This window comes from Acipenser ruthenus, chromosome 15, assembly GCF_902713425.1.
Source record: "Acipenser ruthenus chromosome 15, fAciRut3.2 maternal haplotype, whole genome shotgun sequence".
NCBI classification, from domain to species: Eukaryota; Metazoa; Chordata; class Actinopteri; order Acipenseriformes; family Acipenseridae; genus Acipenser; species Acipenser ruthenus.
Genome location: NC_081203.1, coordinates 13,743,068 through 13,763,006, shown reverse-complemented (window position 1 = coordinate 13,763,006; position 19,939 = coordinate 13,743,068). Strand labels below are relative to the sequence as shown.

Here is a 19,939-nt window from a genome sequence, read left to right as displayed (position 1 = left end):
AAGAAATACCACTTAGAGTGACTGCAAGCTCTAAACACACGGAGAGACTGCAAGCTCTAAACACACGGAGAGACTGCAAGCTCTAAACACACGGAGAGACTGCAAGCTCTAAACACACGGAGAGACTGCAAGCTCTAAACACACGGAGAGACTGCAAGCTCTAAACACACGGAGAGACTGCAAGCTCTAAACACATGGAGAGACTGCAAGCTCTAAACACATGGAGAGACTGCACGCTCTAAACACATGGAGAGACTGCAAGCTCTAAACACATGGAGAGACTGCACGCTCTAAACACATGGAGAGACTGCAAGCTCTAAACACATGGAGAGACTGCACGCTCTAAACACACGGAGAGACTGCAAGCTCTAAACACATGGAGAGACTGCAAGCTCTAAACACATGGAGAGACTGCAAGCTCTAAACACATGGAGAGACTGGAAGCTCTAAACACATGGAGAGACTGCAAGCTCTAAACACATGGAGAGACTGCAAGCTCTAAACACACGGAGAGACTGCAAGCTCTAAACACACGGAGAGACTGCAAGCTCTAAACACACGGAGAGACTGCAAGCTCTAAACACACGGAGAGACTGCAAGCTCTAAACACATGGAGAGACTGCAAGCTCTAAACACATGGAGAGACTGCACGCTCTAAACACATGGAGAGACTGCAAGCTCTAAACACACGGAGAGACTGCACGCTCTAAACACATGGAGTGACTACAAGCTCTAAACACATGGAGAGACTGCACGCTCTAAACACATGGAGAGACTGCACGCTCTAAACACAGGCAGTCACAGAGCCACCAGAACTGTATTAAACAAACACACACACAAAAAGTTTTTTAAAATCGAATAAACACTTTTCTAAAATCCCACCCCTCAGTGAGACAGCGTTTTCCTCTTTCACACAGCCTGCAGTGCAGCTCCTAACTGGAGCCTAGTGCTGCAACCGTGCATGATACACAGAGACAATCGTCTTGCTAAGCTATTCAATTATATTTTCACAACGTTTAAAAAAACTTCAAAATTCCTACCCCCTCCAAAAAAAAAGTTTTTAAATTATGACAACACAAGTCTTTTTTCTTGACACAGTGAAACAAATTTAAGCACAATTCCACTTTACTGACTCTCCACCCTTCTTCCCCACACCGATTGGCTGCCAGTGTCACAGACCGCAGAGGGAGGCGTGGTTGAAATGAGAGACCAATTCTCATTGATTTCAAACACTTTGTTTGCAACGAATACTCCCTAATATTCGTAAAAATGAAAGACACTATTCGGCCATTACTAATATTAGGAAGAAGACCATTATTTGTGCATATCCTAATATGAATTTGTATTAAAGAACACGCACGCACGCACGCACGCACACACACACACACACACACACACACACACACAAGTACACACACACACACACACACACACACACACACAACACACACAAACACACACACACACACCCACACCCAAGTACACACACACACACACACACACACACACACACAAGTACACACACACACACACACACACACACCCAAGTACACACACACACACACACACACCCAAGTATTATTTGTGCATATCCTAATATGAATTTGCATAAAAAAACACTCCTAATGTACACACACACACACACACACACACACACGCACACACTCACGCACACACAGACACACACACACCCAAGTAAACACACACACACACACACAATTACACACTCACACACACACATACACACACACACACACACACACAACACAACCTTAAATAACAAGCCCACTTGACACCAAGTACCTGCAACAGCATTTTCAAAATAAAACACTGCATTCAATCAGGCTCTTTTATTTGCAGCTGCCCTGCCAACCAAAATAGCCATCTTCATTTGCTGTTCTAACTCACCAAACTAAATGAGGACCTAATTCAACCTGCATGCTTTAACATGCTCTGTTTCATGTACAACTGGATCTGATATTGAGGTCTCACCAGAAAGCCCTGGAGGGAGAATAGTCCTGCCCATACTGTCTGCCAAACTACCTGTCTACCTGTCATGGACGACAACAACAACAACAACAACAACAACAACAACAACAACAACAACAACAACAACAACAACAACAACAACAACAACAACAGAAAAACATGAGCAAAGTTCACAAATCCCCCAATTCATTTCCAACTGTCTTAGCTTTCATTAAGAAAGAACAACACACCACGTCAATGAAATGATCCGAATTATCTTCAGCCTCACACAAACCCACACATTTAAGGCTGCACGCCTTGAGGAATGCTAAATTTTGTACAGAAATTGACACCTTTAGATGAACTCCCTTGGTTTGTCACCAGACCTAGTTTGTTGTATGACAGGTCTAAACTAATGGAACCAAAACTGGAAAAATACGAACTACCAGAAGCTTACCAAATAAACACGTACAGTACACTGAACTGAAAAGCACAACCCCACTTACAAGTCAAAATGGCTTGGCAATTGATGCATAATTAGGGTTACATGATTACCCCCAAAATGTGTTTTTTATCAGGGATTTTATAGTGATATATATATAACTGTTAAAAGGTACTGCCCTGATAAGCAGCAGTTGTATGTTATATTTGTAGGATGTTTTATCAGTTTTTATCAGTTTGACACTAAAATAAGAATCACTAAAGACAATTAACGATATTGAAACAACAGTCACCTGTTGAACGTTTCAGTAAAGTCAATTTTTTTCATTTATCAGCCAAATGCCTTAGAATATCAAATTCATCAACCTTTTATCTAAAAAAAAAAGACACTTTGTTTTAAATGCAAATGGGCAGCACATTGTCCCTGTACCCTTGGTGTGGTGTAACCAGAGCGAGCTGCTTTGATCAATGTGTGGAGATACCACTGGATCATATTCTGCCATTTATTCTGTTTTTTTTTTTGTTTGCTTTGAAAGTTTGTGTTGTTCGGATCATTTTTGAAATACAACCTGCATTTCTTCTATTGACATAAGCAGGTCTGGATCGTATCTCTTATTCATTTTCTGCAGACAAAGTGATCTTATTAACAGAAAGACAAAGGAATGTTGAAACGAGGTATGTCAATGTTAACACCAAAGGCACTGCTTTCTTGGAATGGCAAATACATCACAGAGGAAAATACTAAGTATAATTCTGTTTCTCAGATAACAAGCGGGGGTAATTATAGTATAATTAAATGTCCGAACTTGTATAAAATGTAAGCCTCACAGAAATGGAATATGGAGTGTCTATGGTTAGGCACAGTACAGTGCATGTGTTCTTCAGCACTGATCCTTTACCCCTGTGACCTTTGAGCAATAACAATAACAGACCTTCATGGGAAATCAATTTCCAAAATCATTTTGGTGTGTGGTACACCCCGGCACCCTGCAACTGTTAAATAGAAAGGGCTTCCCTTCACACAGATGTTGACCTTTCAGGAAGTAAAGGTCACTCCATTCTACTGAGTGTGGTTGAAATTGTGTTCGCACTACCCAAGAATGAACTCAAACCCAGAGCTAGAGGGATTGTATAATTAAGAGAACATTAACTCAAACCCAGAGCTGGAGGGATTGTATAATTAAGAGAAAATTAACTCAAACCCAGAGCTGGAGGGATTGCAGAATTAAGAGAACATTAACTCAAACCCAGAGCTGGAGGGATTGCAGAATTAAGAGAACATTAACAAACCCAGAGCTGGAGGGATTGTATAATTAAGAGAACATTAACAAACCCAGAGCTGGAGGGATTGTATAATTAAGAGAACATTAACTCAAACCCAGAGCTGGAGGGATTGCAGAATTAAGAGAACATTAACTCAAACCCAGAGCTGGAGGGATTGCAGAATTAAGAGAACATTAACTCAAACCCAGAGCTGGAGGGATTGCAGAATTAAGAGAACATTAACTCAAACCCAGAGCTGGAGGGATTGCAGAATTAAGAGAACATTAACTCAAACCCAGAGCTGGAGGGATTGCAGAATTAAGAGAACATTAACTCAAACCCAGAGCTGGAGGGATTGCAGAATTAAGAGAACATTAACTCAAACCCAGAGCTGGAGGGATTGTATAATTAAGAGAACATTAACTCAAACCCAGAGCTGGAGGGATTGTATAATTAAGAGAACATTAACTCAAACCCAGAGCTGGAGGGATTGTATAATTAAGAGAACATTAACTCAAACCAAGAGCTGGAGGGATTGTATAATTAAGAGAACATTAACTCAAACCCAGAGCTGGAGGGATTGTATAATTAAGAGAACATTAACTCAAACCCAGAGCTGGAGGGATTGTATAATTAAGAGAACATTAACTCAAACCCAGAGCTGGAGGGATTGTATAATTAAGAGAACATTAACTCAAACCCAGAGCTGGAGGGATTGCAGAATTAAGAGAAAAAAAGACCAGGAAAAAGATATTATGGCCCACTCATTCATGAAAAGCCAACAAAGTCATAAATAAACCCAAAAGAACTCAGTTTTCATAGAAAACATGGATCAAATATGGAACAAAAAAGGTTCAAATGTTTCAGATAAATATATATTTTTTAAATGCAGCCACTCAGAATCCACCATTCTGCCACTATTGAACTAAGCAAGCCTCTTTAAAAAGGCATAACAATTCTAGCTAACAAAATAAATCATACATCTCTCCAGGTGAAATGACCATGGTTATGCTAGACTATCAGAAAAATATATTTCTTTAACCTAGTGCAGTTGTTCTTAAACTTTTTCAGTCTGGGACCCCCTTTTTCCATGCAAGTAAAATTTAAACATACACAACTACATTTTTAAACACATTTATGATTTCAAAACATTTAAATCACACACTTTAAAGGTGCATTGGCAGTCAAAGACTAATGCAGTAATTCAGCTTTAAGAATCCGCAATGAAAGAATGATTATTATTATTATTATTTATTTCTTAGCAGACACCCTTGTCCAGGGCGACTTACAGTCGTAAACAAAAATACATTTCAAGAATCACAGTACAAGTAATAATACAATTAAGAGCAAGATAAATACAATGACTTTGGTTCTAGCAAGTACAAGTATGACAAAATACGATTCAGTAACGGAGCAGATAACAGTGTCAGTGGTACTTACATCAGGATATAATTAAATACAAAATACTACAGATTAAATAACACTTGACAGATTACAGTACTCTAAAGTACAGGATTAAAAGTAAAATAGGGTGCTGATAAGAGCAAGTAAAGTGCATTTAAGGAAGAGTGTCCGTAGGGAAAAAAAGAGGAGTTCTACAGGTGCTGTCTGAAGAGGTGAGTCTTGAGGAGGTGCTGGGCAGTCCTGACATCTGTAGGAAGGTCATTCCACCACTGCGGGGCAAGGGTGGAGAAGGAGCGGGCTCTGGAGGCAGGGGAGCGTAGAGGAGGTAGAGTCAGTCTTCTAGTGCAGAAGGAGCGGAGAGGTCGAGTGGGGGTGTAGGGAGAAATGAAGGTCTGGAGGTAGCTGGGTGCAGTCTGGTCAAGGCATCTGTAGGCTAGCACAAGAGTCTTGAACTGGATGCAAGCGGTGATCGGGAGCCAGTGGAGTGAGCGGAGCAGTGGAGTTGCGTGGGAGAAGCGAGGCAGCGAGAACACCAGGCGAGCAGCGGAGTTCTGGATGAGCTGGAGCGGACGGATGATTTAATGCAGATGATTTAATGACTGTGATGGGTGCCCAGGGTCCGAGTGAAAGATACATTTGTCCGGCCTCATCCGTGGGTGCTGGAAAAACTGGGGGAGAGAGCCCAGCCTCTCCAGCCTGACCACGCACCCCGCAGAACTAAATACAAACCGCTCAGCACTCAGGTAAGGAAAAAACCCTACTCACATATTTTACATTTTTTAGGGGGAAACCTCAAGGAATCCGTGGCTGAGGGCAGACCTTCCTCCAGGTTCTAAGGGGTCGACTCCCATTTCAGCTTCCCAGCGCTTGACTGAGCCACCGAAACAAAAGAAGCGACATGGAAGAATAACACACAGAGCTTTTATGCGCTTGCTGATGATGTGTTGGTTAGGGGCAGATTCATTCTCTCATGAAATCTGCCATCAGAGAGAAACTTTCAAAACTGCCATCCCGTACACGTGAACACCAGATTCAAATGTTGTTGGGGCCACATTCGGCCCGCGGGCTGTGAGTTGAGAACCCTGCTGTAAACTTCTGTTGAGCTCACTGAGCCGATCAAACACATCCGCGAGATAAGCAAGCATTGAAAGCCACTGTGAATCTTGACGAAGTCCAGCATAAGGAAATCTTTGTTTCTCCAAAAAAACCACTGCTTCTTGTCTCGACTCCACCAACGTGTCAAAACCTTCCCACGGGAAAGCTGTCATACTTTTTTTGCTTTGCAAAGCTCAGAAAACATGCATTAGTTGGTCGACCTTTGATGAAGTTCACCATTCTTAGCAAGTAGCACTGCATGCAACATGCTGAATTCGAGTCACCAGACCACTGTTCTTTCCCGTCATAGCTCTGCACTCTCAGTACATACCCCAGTGCACCGTTCCCAGTCCAGCCCAGCATCTTTAACTGCCTCAGAAGAAGTGTCATGAATGCTTTCCCCAGCAGCTCGACCTGAAAGTGGATGACAAAACAATACATCCTCCTGCACGGATCCGTTGCAAGCGTATCTTACAAAAGCTAAGAGCTGTGCAGCCCCTGACACATCAGTCAATTCATCGAGCTGGACAGCAAAATTTCACTGTTTTTCACTTTCCCGAACATCAGCAGCCATTTCATGAATGCGCAGCACAGCCGAATCGTTTGAAAGGGGTATAGCATTTAATTTACTTGCGGAATCAGGTCCCAGTATAATGGTTGCCATGCTAGAGGACATGGCACTATGAGTGAGTCAGCCATGGTGTGGGGCTTACTGCTTTTTGCTATCCTTAAATCCACCATGTAGAACGCACAGAGAGCTTTAGTATTCACACTGCGTGCTTGAAAATGCCATCCTGTTGTTTTTTCAGATTCGCTAACTTCCTCTGGAAAAAAACAATGGGTTTGTCCTTCAGGGAAGGATGCTTGGTTTCTAAATGACGGTGCATTTTTGAAGGCTTCATACTTTCATGAGCAAGTATTTCACCACAAAGAACACACTGCTGTTGTGGGTTAGTGGATCCAGCACATGTACCGCAGCTCAATATATTTTTGAAACATGACTTCCGTGCTCACATTCCTCACTGGCCGTCTTAGAAGCAGGCTTTTTCAAAAATCCATATTATTACACAATGTAGTTCGCCAATACTGAGACATCCACAAATAAGCTTGTGTTTGTAAAGCGGTCAATCCGTTTATTCTGTTTTCCTATGAGATGAACTCTTCTTTGCTTCATTGATTGACTCCTCTCTTTCATGGTTACCTGAATAATCAGTGAGAAATGTCAAGGAAAGGACCACATCATTATCAGACCCAATTCTAAAGAGACTCACTGTTCACCCTTCACAGTGTAGCGCGTAACCTCCAAAAACGGCAGTACATCTGTAACTAAGTAACTTCTGGTTACATTAAGATATAGGCGGGACCCACAGATATAAGGAAGGAGGAGAAAGTAGAACATACTGATTAATAGTACTATAGGGAGGGTGTGCTATTTTTGTAAGTTGATGTGCATAAAGGCAATTTATTTAAAAAAAAAATTAAAAAAAAACATTTTTTAATTAAAAAAAAAAAATGAAATGTAATCTTCTAAATCTTTTGCGACCCCCTTCAGACATCCCTGTGAACCCCAGATTGAGAACCCCTGACCTAGTGTATCATGTTTGATGTCTCGGGCATTGTGCTGCACGAGGCGAAGCCGAGTGCCTCCAACCCCCGAGAAGTCTGTATATTCAACGTATACGGACACCCCAAAGAACCTTATTGTATTTATAATCCAGGTATAACAGTGGATTTGAAAAAAAAAGCAGAAATAATTTTTAGGGCAATTTATTTTTTATTTTTTATTAAATACCCTTACGCCAATAAAGGGACCAAAAAAGTAGTCCCATTTATAACTTTGAGCTACACACTAAAGCTGAATTCTTCTCTCAGTGAAAGACGATGTTTCAGAAGAACAGAGGGACAAAAGGAAAAAATGTATTCAATGATGTCTCAGATTTCATTACTTTTTCAAGGTCTGTGTCGAAGAGGGGTCGCATTTACAAACCACTAAAAAGACATTACTTAAAGTGATGAAGTCGGGGTGAGTGTGTATATTGACAGATTCCCCAAGTATGTTTTCATTTAGATAGTGGTTTATTCCAGCTTGGAGAATAATGTAGCTTGAAATGTTATAGTCTTCTCCTTGGGCATGTCTTACATTTCCATAGAAATCCCTTAGTATTTTGAGGTCATTTTTTTTGCTATCTGCCAGTTCATTTAATTGCTCTTCATCCAAATTGGCATGTCTACTTACTACTTTTAGAATGTGTTTTTGCTGGTAGTTGGTCACTCAGTTGTATAGCTACTGTAGCTCTGTAACTGTAAACAAGATGGCTACCGGTACTGTACATTCTGTGAGGCAGTGCAGTGATTTCTAATATGTGATAAAGGTCCAACTGTCTGTATCCAACCAATATATGGACAGCTGGAACCTTGCTCGACCAATCACATTGCTTGTTTCACGTTCCATTGCAAGCACTACTGTCAGTCTGTGCCTGGGAGAGACCCAATACTGTCTGTGTTTTATAAACCAGTCCTGGTAGATTTGCCATTAGGTGTCCCAGTTTGGAATTGAGGCGCTGTCCTGAAGATATCGATTGAAGCACTTTATTAAAATATTAAGAAATGTGCTAACTGTGTAACAAGTTTGATTGCCTTCACTACAAAATGTGAAAATAGAGAACTGAAATTCCACATGCGCCAGATTTAGATAAATCCTTCTCCTTTAATATTCTTCACACATTGAAAAGATTTCCAGATCATTGACTATTATCTTCTTTTGAACTGAATATCCACCCTGATGTTACAATAGAGAGAATGCTCTGAACGTCTGTGTAGTATACATTTAGGAGGCAGGTCCTCTGTTTTCCTCAGGTGTTACAGTAGATCAATAATGTTTTTTAAGACTTATAAAATACGTAAATTATATATATGAAATACACTGGCCAACTATGAACTACTAGTGCCATCTAGTGCCAACAACTCATATTACAGCACTCACTTCCAAATAAATGAACGTTGAAAATCTTTCACAAATGCTATACTGTTGGCTAAATCCAGCACATAAATAAACCCCTCTCAGAGTCAGATCTCTTGCTTGTTCACCAAAGATCTTGAATACATAATTGTAAGCAAATACATGCAATCCCACAGATATAGAGGAATCTGTGTAGTATCCATTAACTACTATTGCAAAAAGGGATACCAAGATATTTAGAAACCAACAGGCAAGAATTCTGCTGTTATACATCAATAATGTATATTAATGGAGGTAGATATTTGGCCTCCCTCATCCGCCACCCGTCCGCTCCAGCTCATCCAGAACTCTGCTGCCCGCCTGGTGTTCTCTCTGCCTCGCTTCGCCCACGCTACTCCACTACTCCCCTCGCTCCACTGGCTCCCGATCACCGCTCGCATCCAGTTCAAGACTCTTGTACTAGCCTACAGATGCCTTGACCAGACTGAACCCAGCTACCTCCAGACCCTCACCTCTCCCTACACCCCCACTCGACCTCTCCGCTCCGCCTGCACTAGAAGACTAGCTCTACCTCCGCTACGCTCCCCTGCCTCCAGAGCCCGCTCCTTCTCCACCCTTGCTCCGCAGTGGTGGAATGACCTTCCTACAGATGTCAGGACTGCCCAGTCCCTGACCACATTCCGGCGCCTCCTTAAGACTCACCTCTTCAAACAGCACCTGTAGAACTCCTCTGTTTGTATCCTGGGACACTATCACCATTCATGTAAATGTGCTTTATTTTGCTCTTATCTGCCCCCTATTTTACTGCATTTAATCCTGTACTTCAGAATACTATAATCTGCCAAGTGTTTAACCTGTAGTACTTTGTATTTAATCATATCCTGATGTAACTATCACTATTTAATTATATCCTGATGTAACTATCACTATTATCTGCTGTATTATTGAATTTTGGTTTGTCATACTTGTACTTTGCTTGAACAAAAGTTATAGTATTTCTTGCTCTTATTGTATTACTTGTATTGTAACACTTGAAATGTATTTGCTTACGATTGTAAGTCGCCCTGGATAAGGGCGTCTGCTAAGAAATAAATAATAATAATAATCAGCACTTTGGTTTGGTAACGCAATCTGTACCCTCATTAGCATGGTTGCTTGGTAACGCAGTCTTCTTCTTCTTATTATTATTTATTTCTTAGCAGACGCCCTTATCCAGGACGACTTACAATTGTTACAAGATATCACATTATTTGTACATAGAATTCCCCATTTATACAGTTGGGTTTTTACTGGAGCAATCTAGGTAAAGTACCTTGCTCAAGGGTACAGCAGCAGTGTCCACCACCGGGGATTGAACCCACGACCCTCCGGTCAAGAGTCCAGAGCCCTAACCACTACTCCACACTGTACCCTCATAAGCACGGTTGCTTGGTAACATAGTCTGTACCCTCATAAGCACGGTTGCTTGGTAACATAGTCTGTACCCTCATCAGCACTATGGCTTGGTAACGCAGTCTGTACCCTCATCAGCATGGTTGCTTGGTAACGCAGATTGTACCCTCATCAGCACTATGGCTTGGTAACGCAGTCTGTACCCTCATCAGCATGGTTGCTTGGTAACGCAGTCTGTACCCTCATCAGCATGGTTGCTTGGTAACGCAGTCTGTACCCTCATCAGCATGGTTGCTTGGTAACGCAGTATGTACCCTCATCAGCATGGTTGCTTGGTAACGCAGTCTGTACCCTCATCAGCATGGTTGCTTGGTAACGCAGTCTGTACCCTCATCAGCATGGTTGCTTGGTAACGCAGTCTGTACCCTCATCAGCATGGTTGCTTGGTAACGCAGTCTGTACCCTCATCAGCATGGTTGCTTGGTAACGCAGTCTGTACCCTCATCAGCATGGTTGCTTGGTAACGCAGTCTGTACCCTCATCAGCATGGTTGCTTGGTAATACAGTCTGTACCATCATCAGCATGGTTGCTTGGTAACACAGTCTGTACCCTCATCAGCATGGTTGCTTGGTAACGCAGTCTGTACCCTCATCAGCATGGTTGCTTGGTAACACAGTCTATACTCTCATCAGCACCATTGCTTGGTAATGCAGTCTGTACCCTCATCAGATCTATGGCTTGGTAACGCAGTCTGTACCCTCATCAGCATGGTTGCTTGGTAACGCAGTCTGTACCCTCATCAGCACCATGGCTTGGTAACACAGTATTTCGGGGTATGCCCCTTCCTTGAGAATATTTTGGACAGTGATTAATCTGATCTACATTATTAAAATAAAAAGAAAACTACATTAGTTAATTTTAAATGATATAATTTGCAGCTTGAATTAAGAACCCATCAATGAATGGACTGTACATACAATCATATGTTGAATATGACAAGCTTCAGTTTTTTTTACATCACCCACACAGTGATCTTATCAGTTTTATTTTGCAGGATTTAGAATGACTGCCGCGGATTTAATGTCAATTTGCGGGTCCACTTGGGTGGTCTGTGTTGGTTAGCATCAAATAGTTAAGAAATATTCCCTGACAAATCAGTAGTTTCCCAGTAAGTCATGCCTGCTCTGTGACCATAAACCCCCAGACATATAACGCCTCACAGTGACAGAATGGGAAACACCTACTTCATCAGGAAAACTCTGAAGTCAGCAGCATGTACTTGATAAGTCAAACTTTATAAAACAGAATTAGCTTGTAATGTCTGATGGGTTATGATTAGGAAATTAGCTCAATAAGGGTTCTAGTCTAGCATTATTGTGTATAATTGTCCTCTGGTTAAAAAAAAAAAAAAAAAAAAAAAAAAGCTAAGTTAAAACGTGTGGTATTTTTTAAAATTTGATATTTATTTTGCGTTCTTTTTTTTAAAAGGACATTACTGTCAAATACTGAAGTAAAATATGAATGTTACTGTTGAATAACACCTATATTGATATCTGAGAATGGCACCATTGCATTGGGAGTATAACCAGTCATGGCTTCTTGCACGACATATTCACTGCCAAAACATTCCTAATCAAACTCGTAGTATTGTTCTGCGTTTGGTAGCTGAACAGCTTTCTACAGTATGCAAGACTGCATATTAACTAGTTCTACACTGTTTATGAAAACAAAACAGAAAGCAAACCGTTGCTACGCTTATAATAATTGTAATAATTCCATATTGCTCAACCAGCACATTTTTTAGGCTACAGAGACCCCTTGTGGCCAAAACCAGAACTGCTCATTTCTATAAACATCAGAAGTATTAGGTAGGCATTTTTTTGTGAGGAAGGATACCAGTGGAAATAAAACCAAGGACTATGCCAGCGCTGAAAAATGAACCCTAAATCTATACAAATTAGAACTGAGACAAACAATTAAACAAACCTGAACAAATGCAAAGACTGTATCGCAGCCTATAAATTAACAAGGTACTATGCACATTATTTCTTCTTCTTCTTCTTAGATAGATAAATAGATAGCTAGACAGAAAGATATTTGTATTTATTTATTGTATTTTTTTAACAAGAGATGGCGATATAACCAGTGTCTCATGACGTTGGCATTGTAACCAGTGTCCCATGGGCCATGCCCAAGTTCAGTGAATGCACCAAACCCTCACAGTTCTATTTAAAATTATTATCAATGTTTTTATGTTTTTTTTTTCTTCTTTTAAATATTTGATATGTCAATGTCAATTTGGAAATAAATAAACGTGCAAGAAATTCCAAGTTGTCAATTGAAGATTCGCCTTCAAATACCAGCATACCCGTATCTTGAAACTGCAGATCCCATGAACGCCTCAGTGTACACACGTGATAACCGAGTGGTCCAGTTTGATTGATGTAAAAAAAATTACCAACGAGCTACAGGAACAGGTCGCAGCGCCCAGAAAAGCCAATAAAATCACGGGAAAGGCGGGGTTTTAGGATCACGGACGTCACGGTTGCAGCTGCAGTATTTCCTTGCAGAAAAGGGACGCGAGAAGGGCCTGGTGAGTGAATTTGACATTGAAGTGCAGTGCTGGTAAGAATCTCAGAAAACATAGCCGACTGTCATTAAACACGGAAGCCGCATTGTTTGTTTGCAAAAATAAATAACAGCGTTTGATATCAGAAAGTGTGTGTTTTCCCAGCAGAGCTGGTTGTGCGAGGGGAGGCCTTAGACAGTGACGCAGTGCCAGTGTTAGTGTCTTCTAGTTCTGTTTTGTACGTCATGCACACAGTTATGATTTCGATGGACAACTAAAAAATGAAAGTGTTTGAAATAAGCGTGCTTTATCCACAGATGAAAATAATCGGCTTGTCAGCATTGACGACCCAGCTTGTTTGAAAATGTCGTTTGGTAATTTTCTTGGCTAATTGTTTAGTATTATTTTTACTTTCATTTTTTAAGTGCTAATGTTTTAATGTTTAAAACAACATTTGAAGTTTCTGCTAAAACGTGTCACTCATTGACTGTGCTTTACACTTTAAATATATCTAATAACGTCACCTAGAATATGCGAGGCACGTGGTTTAGGGTGATTTGTTCATTTTTAAATGGCTTCATTAATTAATCCAAACTGAGACAGATGAACAGTCAGATTAAGCCTCATACAATTTCTGTGAGTGTTTAAAGCCATTTGATACTGTTTGAAAGGGAATCATCATTTTGTAAACTCTTTTTTTAATCTTTCAGGGAGTTGTGCTGTACAACCATGGCCACTGCAGCAATCCTTGACCCAGATATCATCAGGGAGGTCCTGGAATGCTCAATCTGCATGGAGACTTTCAATCAGGACCAGTTACGACCCAAACTCCTGCAGTGTGGGCATACTGTGTGCAGGCAATGCCTGGAGAAGCTGCTTGCAAGCACCATCAACGGAGTGCGCTGCCCCTTCTGCAGCAAAGTGTCCAGGATGAGTAACATCTCGCAGCTTGCTGACAATTTGACTGTCCTTAAAATCATTGACTCTGCAAGCTCAAGTGCAACAATGTGTTTGATGTGCAAAGTGTGCAGGAACAGACTACCAAAGCAGTACTGCCAGGTGTGCAGACTGGTGCTGTGTGATGCCTGCAAAACTGAGGGGCACGAGCAGCAAGGCCACCCTGTACTTGCCATCCACGCTGCGGCCGAGCATCGCAGGAGAGACGTGGGGGAGAAGCTCTCTGCTTTGCGGCAGATGATGCAGGATATACAGAAGAAGAAATCTGCTCTGGATGGAGTCTTCAGAAAACTGAGGTTAAAGTACAAATCCGTGCAGCAGGACTATGCTAAAGCTGAGCTTGGATTACAGGACGAGCTGACAAAGTCTCGCATGGCTTTTTCCAGTTCCTTGTCAGAAATCGAAAAACTCAACAACCAGGTTCTCGAGGAACAGACCTATCTTTTAAACCTGGCGGAAGTCCAGTTGGTATCGAGATGTGACTATCTCACCATGAAAATAAAGCAGGCAGATCTTGCTCTGCTGGAAGAGGCCGTTGATGAGGAGGAACTGGATTTGAAGTGCAACCTTCCTGTGCTTCTGAAGCTGCAGGAGCCTGAACTGGTCCAAGCTGAACACCTGGAGCCTCTGGGTGTGGGACAGGTCAGAAGAAACCAGGTCACTGTGAACACGGAAGAGGATTACCAGGAACAGGCAGAATCTTCATTCAGTTTGTATCGAGATGTTGACATGGTGGCTGAAAAAGCGTGCTCTTTGACAGCATCGCCCAGCTTCAAACCAAAGCTTGTGGAGCCGGGAGCTTCTGGATCACAGCAGTGCCAGTTCATTAAGAAAATGGGCTGCAAAGGCAATCTGCCTGGTATGTTTAATCTCCCTGTTAGCTTGTGTGTTACAATGCAAGGGGAGGTGCTCGTGGCTGATCGTGGAAACTACAGAATTCAGATTTTCAATCGGAAGGGCTTCCAAAAAGAAATCCGACGAAGCCCGAGCAGCATTGACAATTTTGTTCTCAGTTTTCTTGGGGCAGATCTTCCGAATTTGATACCACTGTCTATAGCCATTAACAATCAGGGACTGATCGGCGTCACAGATAACTATGACAATTCAGTGAAGGTATACACACCCGACGGCCACTGTGTAGCATGCCACAAGAATCAGCTGATTAAACCGTGGGGCATTGCAGCAATGCCTTCAGGACAGTTTGTGGTCACAGACGTGGAAGGGGGTAAGTTGTGGAGTCTCTCTGTGGATCGCAGTGTGGGGGTTGTGAACTATAGCAGGCTGTGTTCAGCTGTCCGCCCCAAGTTTGTTACCTGTGACAGCAGCGGGACTGTGTATTTCACTCAGGGTCTGGGATTAAACATTGAGAACAGGCACAACGAGCATCAGCTGGAAGGGGGCTTTTCCATTGGGTCTGTGGGTACTGATGGACAACTGGGCAAACAACTGAGCCATTTCTTCTCAGAAAACGAGGACTTCCGCTGCATCGCTGGAATGTGTGTGGATTCCAGGGGAGATCTACTGGTCGCAGACAGCGGTCGTAAAGAGATTTTGCACTTTCCCAAAGAAGGGAGTTTCAGTGTCTTGATCCAAGAAGGGCTAACGTGTCCTGTTGGTCTGGCCATAACTCCTAAAGGCCAGCTGTTGGTGTTGGATTGCTGGGACCACTGTGTAAAAGTGTATAATTATCACCCAAGAAGACAGTCTTGTACAGACTAGGACTAGAACCCCAGATGGTGTTTTGCAATAACATCTGTTTTTCTGTTTCCTTTCATATAGGAAATTCAGGAACCTCTGCTACTATATTTTAGTACAGCAAGCTAAATATTGGTGTTAATAAAAGTATAAGTCAAAAAAAAAAAGGCCACCCCTTTATGGTCATATTTTAGGTTGGCATATTTTTTTGTTTTTGTTTTGCTTTTCTATGGGTTACTCGTGCTTGTTTTGAAATAAAGAATCAGAGCCTAACTAATTATACATCATTCAGATATTGTACTAATTATACATAATTCAAATATTGCAACCAGGATGCTGTGTTTTTTCATGAAGTGCGTGAGGGTCCCTGAAAGTTAAAGTCGAAGCTGTAAGCACTGTATTAAAGGATGCACAACATGTGACTCCTGCCAGGTTGCGTACTGCCTGGTTAACTTCAGAAAAAGAAAAAAAGACTGCCAGTGAGTCGTTGTACAGAAGTTAATTCCGGGGGTTAGTGGCTGTAGGGTATCATTAGAATAATATAATGACAGTCTACAGTGGCATACTAAAAAGAACATTACAAGGTCAATCATTGAAATGGCAGTTGATTTATGGCATATTTTATTATTGAAACATTAAAAAAAAAAAAACACACACACCAGCTTAGGCAGCCAGTGACCTTTTAAAATGAACTAGTCATGTAATCACTGCAGTAACGTTCCCCATGCATTTATACATGTAGTTTGCATAGCACCAAATGTGGCATTGAAGTGTCTGTATTCTCAACCGTTTGTGTGTCTTTTACATCCTGACTTGTGTGGATTGTTTGATACCTTTTGAGTGCAATAAATCTGAGACTACAGAAAGCCGTGTTGATTTCAAGCCTGCTTTACCTCTGAAGTAGCCAATAGGTGCTGTTTGCTAGTGCTGATGGGGAGCTAGTCACAATGAGGGCATCTACTGTATAGTGTAATGGTACATGTTAGTGCTGTGACAAATTAATACAGTGGGATCAGGCATTTCTGCATTATATCAACACATGTCATTTGTTCTGGACACGGTGGACAACAAAGGTCATTCTAGTCCAAGTGTTTGTTCCAACAAGACCCTGATTGAACCAATTAAACCTGTAGCCAGGCACTATCACTAAAAATCTGTTGTGAAAAGCACCCCTGAAAAAAAGTTCATGCTCCAAAATAATAAAAATCGTCCCTGTCTTTCTTAAACTGAATTATAATGACGTAGATGCCCCCTAAAACAGGGACACAGCTCAACACAGAATTGCACATGCAACAGTATTGCGAAAAGACCAGAGAAATGTCACTCCACCTACAAAGTGCCACACATAGAAAACTGAGCTTCAGCATCACTGTAGGGAGGTTGCTTATTTTATATTGAGGTGTTGTAAAAGCGTTTGAAAAATTAAGTTACACTACACTTGTGCAGTTACTAAAATTAGAGTAAGTTATAACAATATAGTCAAAGAGAACATTCAAATAACAGATAGATGCCAGTTAAAAATGATCCAAAATATTACAAAGTAGCCTGTCCTCAAACGAGGACAATGGCACTTAATGGGTTAAATGGATGAAGTGCAGAGCTGAGCCATGTGGTAAAATGTAGCGTGTATTCACCCAGGAGTAATATTACAGTGTAGACACTGCAGTTAAATCAGATTCCAGCTAGTACGATTTACAGATTGAATGTATTCAGCGGTGACAGGATGGTGTCACTGTACAGCTATGTTAATGTATTCAGCGGTGACAGGACTGTGTCGCTGTACAGCTATGTGAATGTATTCAGCGGTGACAGGACTGTGTCACTGTACAGCTATGTGAGTGTATTCAGTAATTACAGGACTGTGTCACTGTACAGCTGTGTGAATGTATTCAGCGGTGACAGGTCTGTGTCACTGTACAGCTATGTGAATGTATTCAGCGGTGACAGGACTGTGTCACTGTACAGCTATGTGAATGTATTCAGCGGTGACAGGACTGTGTCACTGTACAGCTATGTGAATGTATTCAGCGGTGACAGGACTGTGTCACTGTACAGCTGTGTGAATGTATTCAGCGGTGACAGGACTGTGTCACTGTACAGCTATGTGAATGTATTCAGCGGTGACAGGACTGTGTCACTGTACAGCTATGTGAATGCATTCAGCGGTGACAGGACTGTGTCACTGTACAGCTATGTGAATGTATTCAGTAATTACAGGACTGTGTCACTGTACAGCTGTGTGAATGTATTCAGCGGTGACAGGACTGTGTCACTGTACAGCTATGTGAATGTATTCAGTAATTACAGGACTGTGTCACTGTACAGCTATGTACTGCAAAAGCTGCATCACCTATATGTGAGTCACTGTCTGAAACTGAGAAGCACCAGCTGCATGTGTATACATGGTTGTGTTTCACAGATTCAGTAAACAGGGATACATAACAGGTAATAAATGACATGTACAAATAATCCCTCAAACTACGGTTTTTCACCCATCCAAGGAAAAACACAACTCTGCCCCCGGCGATCCTGGTATTCATTTCATTCAGTTGTGGACAAGGCTGCTGTGGATTCAGTTCCGAGGCTGCATGTACTTACAGAGCACACGACTGACAGAGGGATAAAGAGAGGAGTTTGGAGAGCTCAACGATTAGTTGGTAGTTCAGAAACCTTGAGGGTGTGGTTTGAAAAAAATCCATATGCCCCCTGCAACAATGTTAGTGCTGTGATTATAATGAGTGGCTTTTGAGGGAAAGAAGACAAGCAGCATTGCAGGAGGGAGCATGATATGGATACATGATGGAGTTCTGAACACACCCTTCAAGTGCTTCCATCTGATTTATAACCCACAGTGCGTGAATAAGCCGATTCATCACATTAGTACTTGTGCTCAATTTTAGTAGGTCACACAGAGCTAGATCTACAATATTCTACCTTGTGCATTGATCTGCGATTTCAGACATCTGTATATACTATACCCAATCTCCCCTCTGAAATGAATTACTCTTAAGGAAACCACTGGCACATGAAGTTTACAATCTGCTATGCACTAGTCCATACCAACGTCAAGCTTGTGCTCTATGTGGGTATTATCAGTTAAGCCCAAATGGTCTGACATGTGTTTTAGATAATAGCCTCTACAGGCTGGCCTGTAATTGGCATACACAAGTAAACTCCTTAGAGAAAGAAGGGTTTGGAAAACCCCATTGGCACACCATTTTAATACCCGTGAATTAACCAGGAGAAACCAAAGAAGAACCTCTAAGCACAGCCAGCAATGGCAACATATAGGATTGGACCACATACTACCCATGTAACAGGGCAGAGGGCTGGGAGCAAACCAGAGACCACACACCAGAAACAAGTGCCTTAACCACTATGCAAGGTCTTGTCTGCATTCATGGTAATAGATACCATACTGCATGGATGTCAAAGTCATTTCAGCCATTGGCTGTGCTTACCTTTCTGGTACTGGAGCCAGAGCTGCTGCTGGACCTTCTTGCTGGGAAAGTATATGGTGCAGGTGAGCTCGGAGCCATACAGGGCCTCAGCAATGTAGTGTGTGCCGTGCTGCTGGATGAGTGCCAGCAGCTCCTCTCGACTGCTCTCCACGTTTAGCACCTTCAGCACTTTAGAGAATCCTGGGAGAGACACGTGGAACACTCTTACATGCTACCCTAGAAAAGCACTGCTTATTTGAAGAGGTTCACTTCGTAGTTCATGTCACAGGTGTGTTTAAAATCCTTTTTCTTATGTTGCAGAGCTTTGGTGCCTACATGTTGGTTATATTTTAATTGAGGATACAGGTGTTGATTTTAAAAAATGTATAATAAAAATCTACCGGTTTCTTCCTGGTATCGAATCATTTCCTGAAACTGAACAAGAGCACAGGAAGTGAATCCATACAAGACATTTCTAGTCGTTTAAATATCTGCATGTTCCAAATTGAAGTATACAAATCAAGCAAAGCGCCAAAAGATCTTCAAACTACGTAACACTGCCAGTGCTGTTAAGAAACTGATTTTAATACCTTGGATAGCACTCATTAAACTAAATATTATAACAGTGTGTTACCAGGTGAATCATTGAAACTGGATAATGAGAAATAATTCTCTTGATATAATTATTTAATACTTCAGCAGCAGCATTTATAACTACGGGGGGAGGGGGGCGGATACTGAGAAAGATTGCAAAT

General features: G+C 41.7%; 2 protein-coding genes across 4 annotated transcripts in view; one reads left to right on the top strand and one right to left on the bottom strand.

The window, feature by feature from the left end:
• Positions 1–19,939, bottom strand: part of LOC117422289 (astrotactin-2-like) — a 643,010-nt gene that overhangs the window by 195,620 nt on the left and 427,451 nt on the right. For both annotated transcript variants that reach the window (XR_009307362.1, XM_058987183.1), the window contains exon 15: positions 19,206–19,385. Coding sequence is in view for 1 of the 2 variants with exons in the window: in XM_058987183.1 (XP_058843166.1) it covers positions 19,206–19,385 (180 nt within the window). In the remaining variant the exon portion in view is untranslated. The remainder of the gene's footprint in view (positions 1–19,205; positions 19,386–19,939) is intronic.
• On the top strand, positions 12,961–17,408 carry LOC117422290 (E3 ubiquitin-protein ligase TRIM32-like). 2 transcript variants are annotated; one of them, XM_034037102.3, is made up of 2 exons: positions 12,961–13,148; positions 13,803–17,408. In XM_034037102.3, exon 2 carries the CDS (start codon positions 13,822–13,824, stop codon positions 15,766–15,768), a length of 1,947 nt encoding a protein of 648 aa, XP_033892993.1. In that variant the 5' UTR covers positions 12,961–13,148; positions 13,803–13,821; the 3' UTR covers positions 15,769–17,408. The 2 variants fall into 2 exon arrangements, with proteins under 2 accessions (XP_033892993.1, XP_033892994.1); XM_034037103.3 differs by having other exon boundaries at positions 12,964–13,116; positions 13,803–17,407.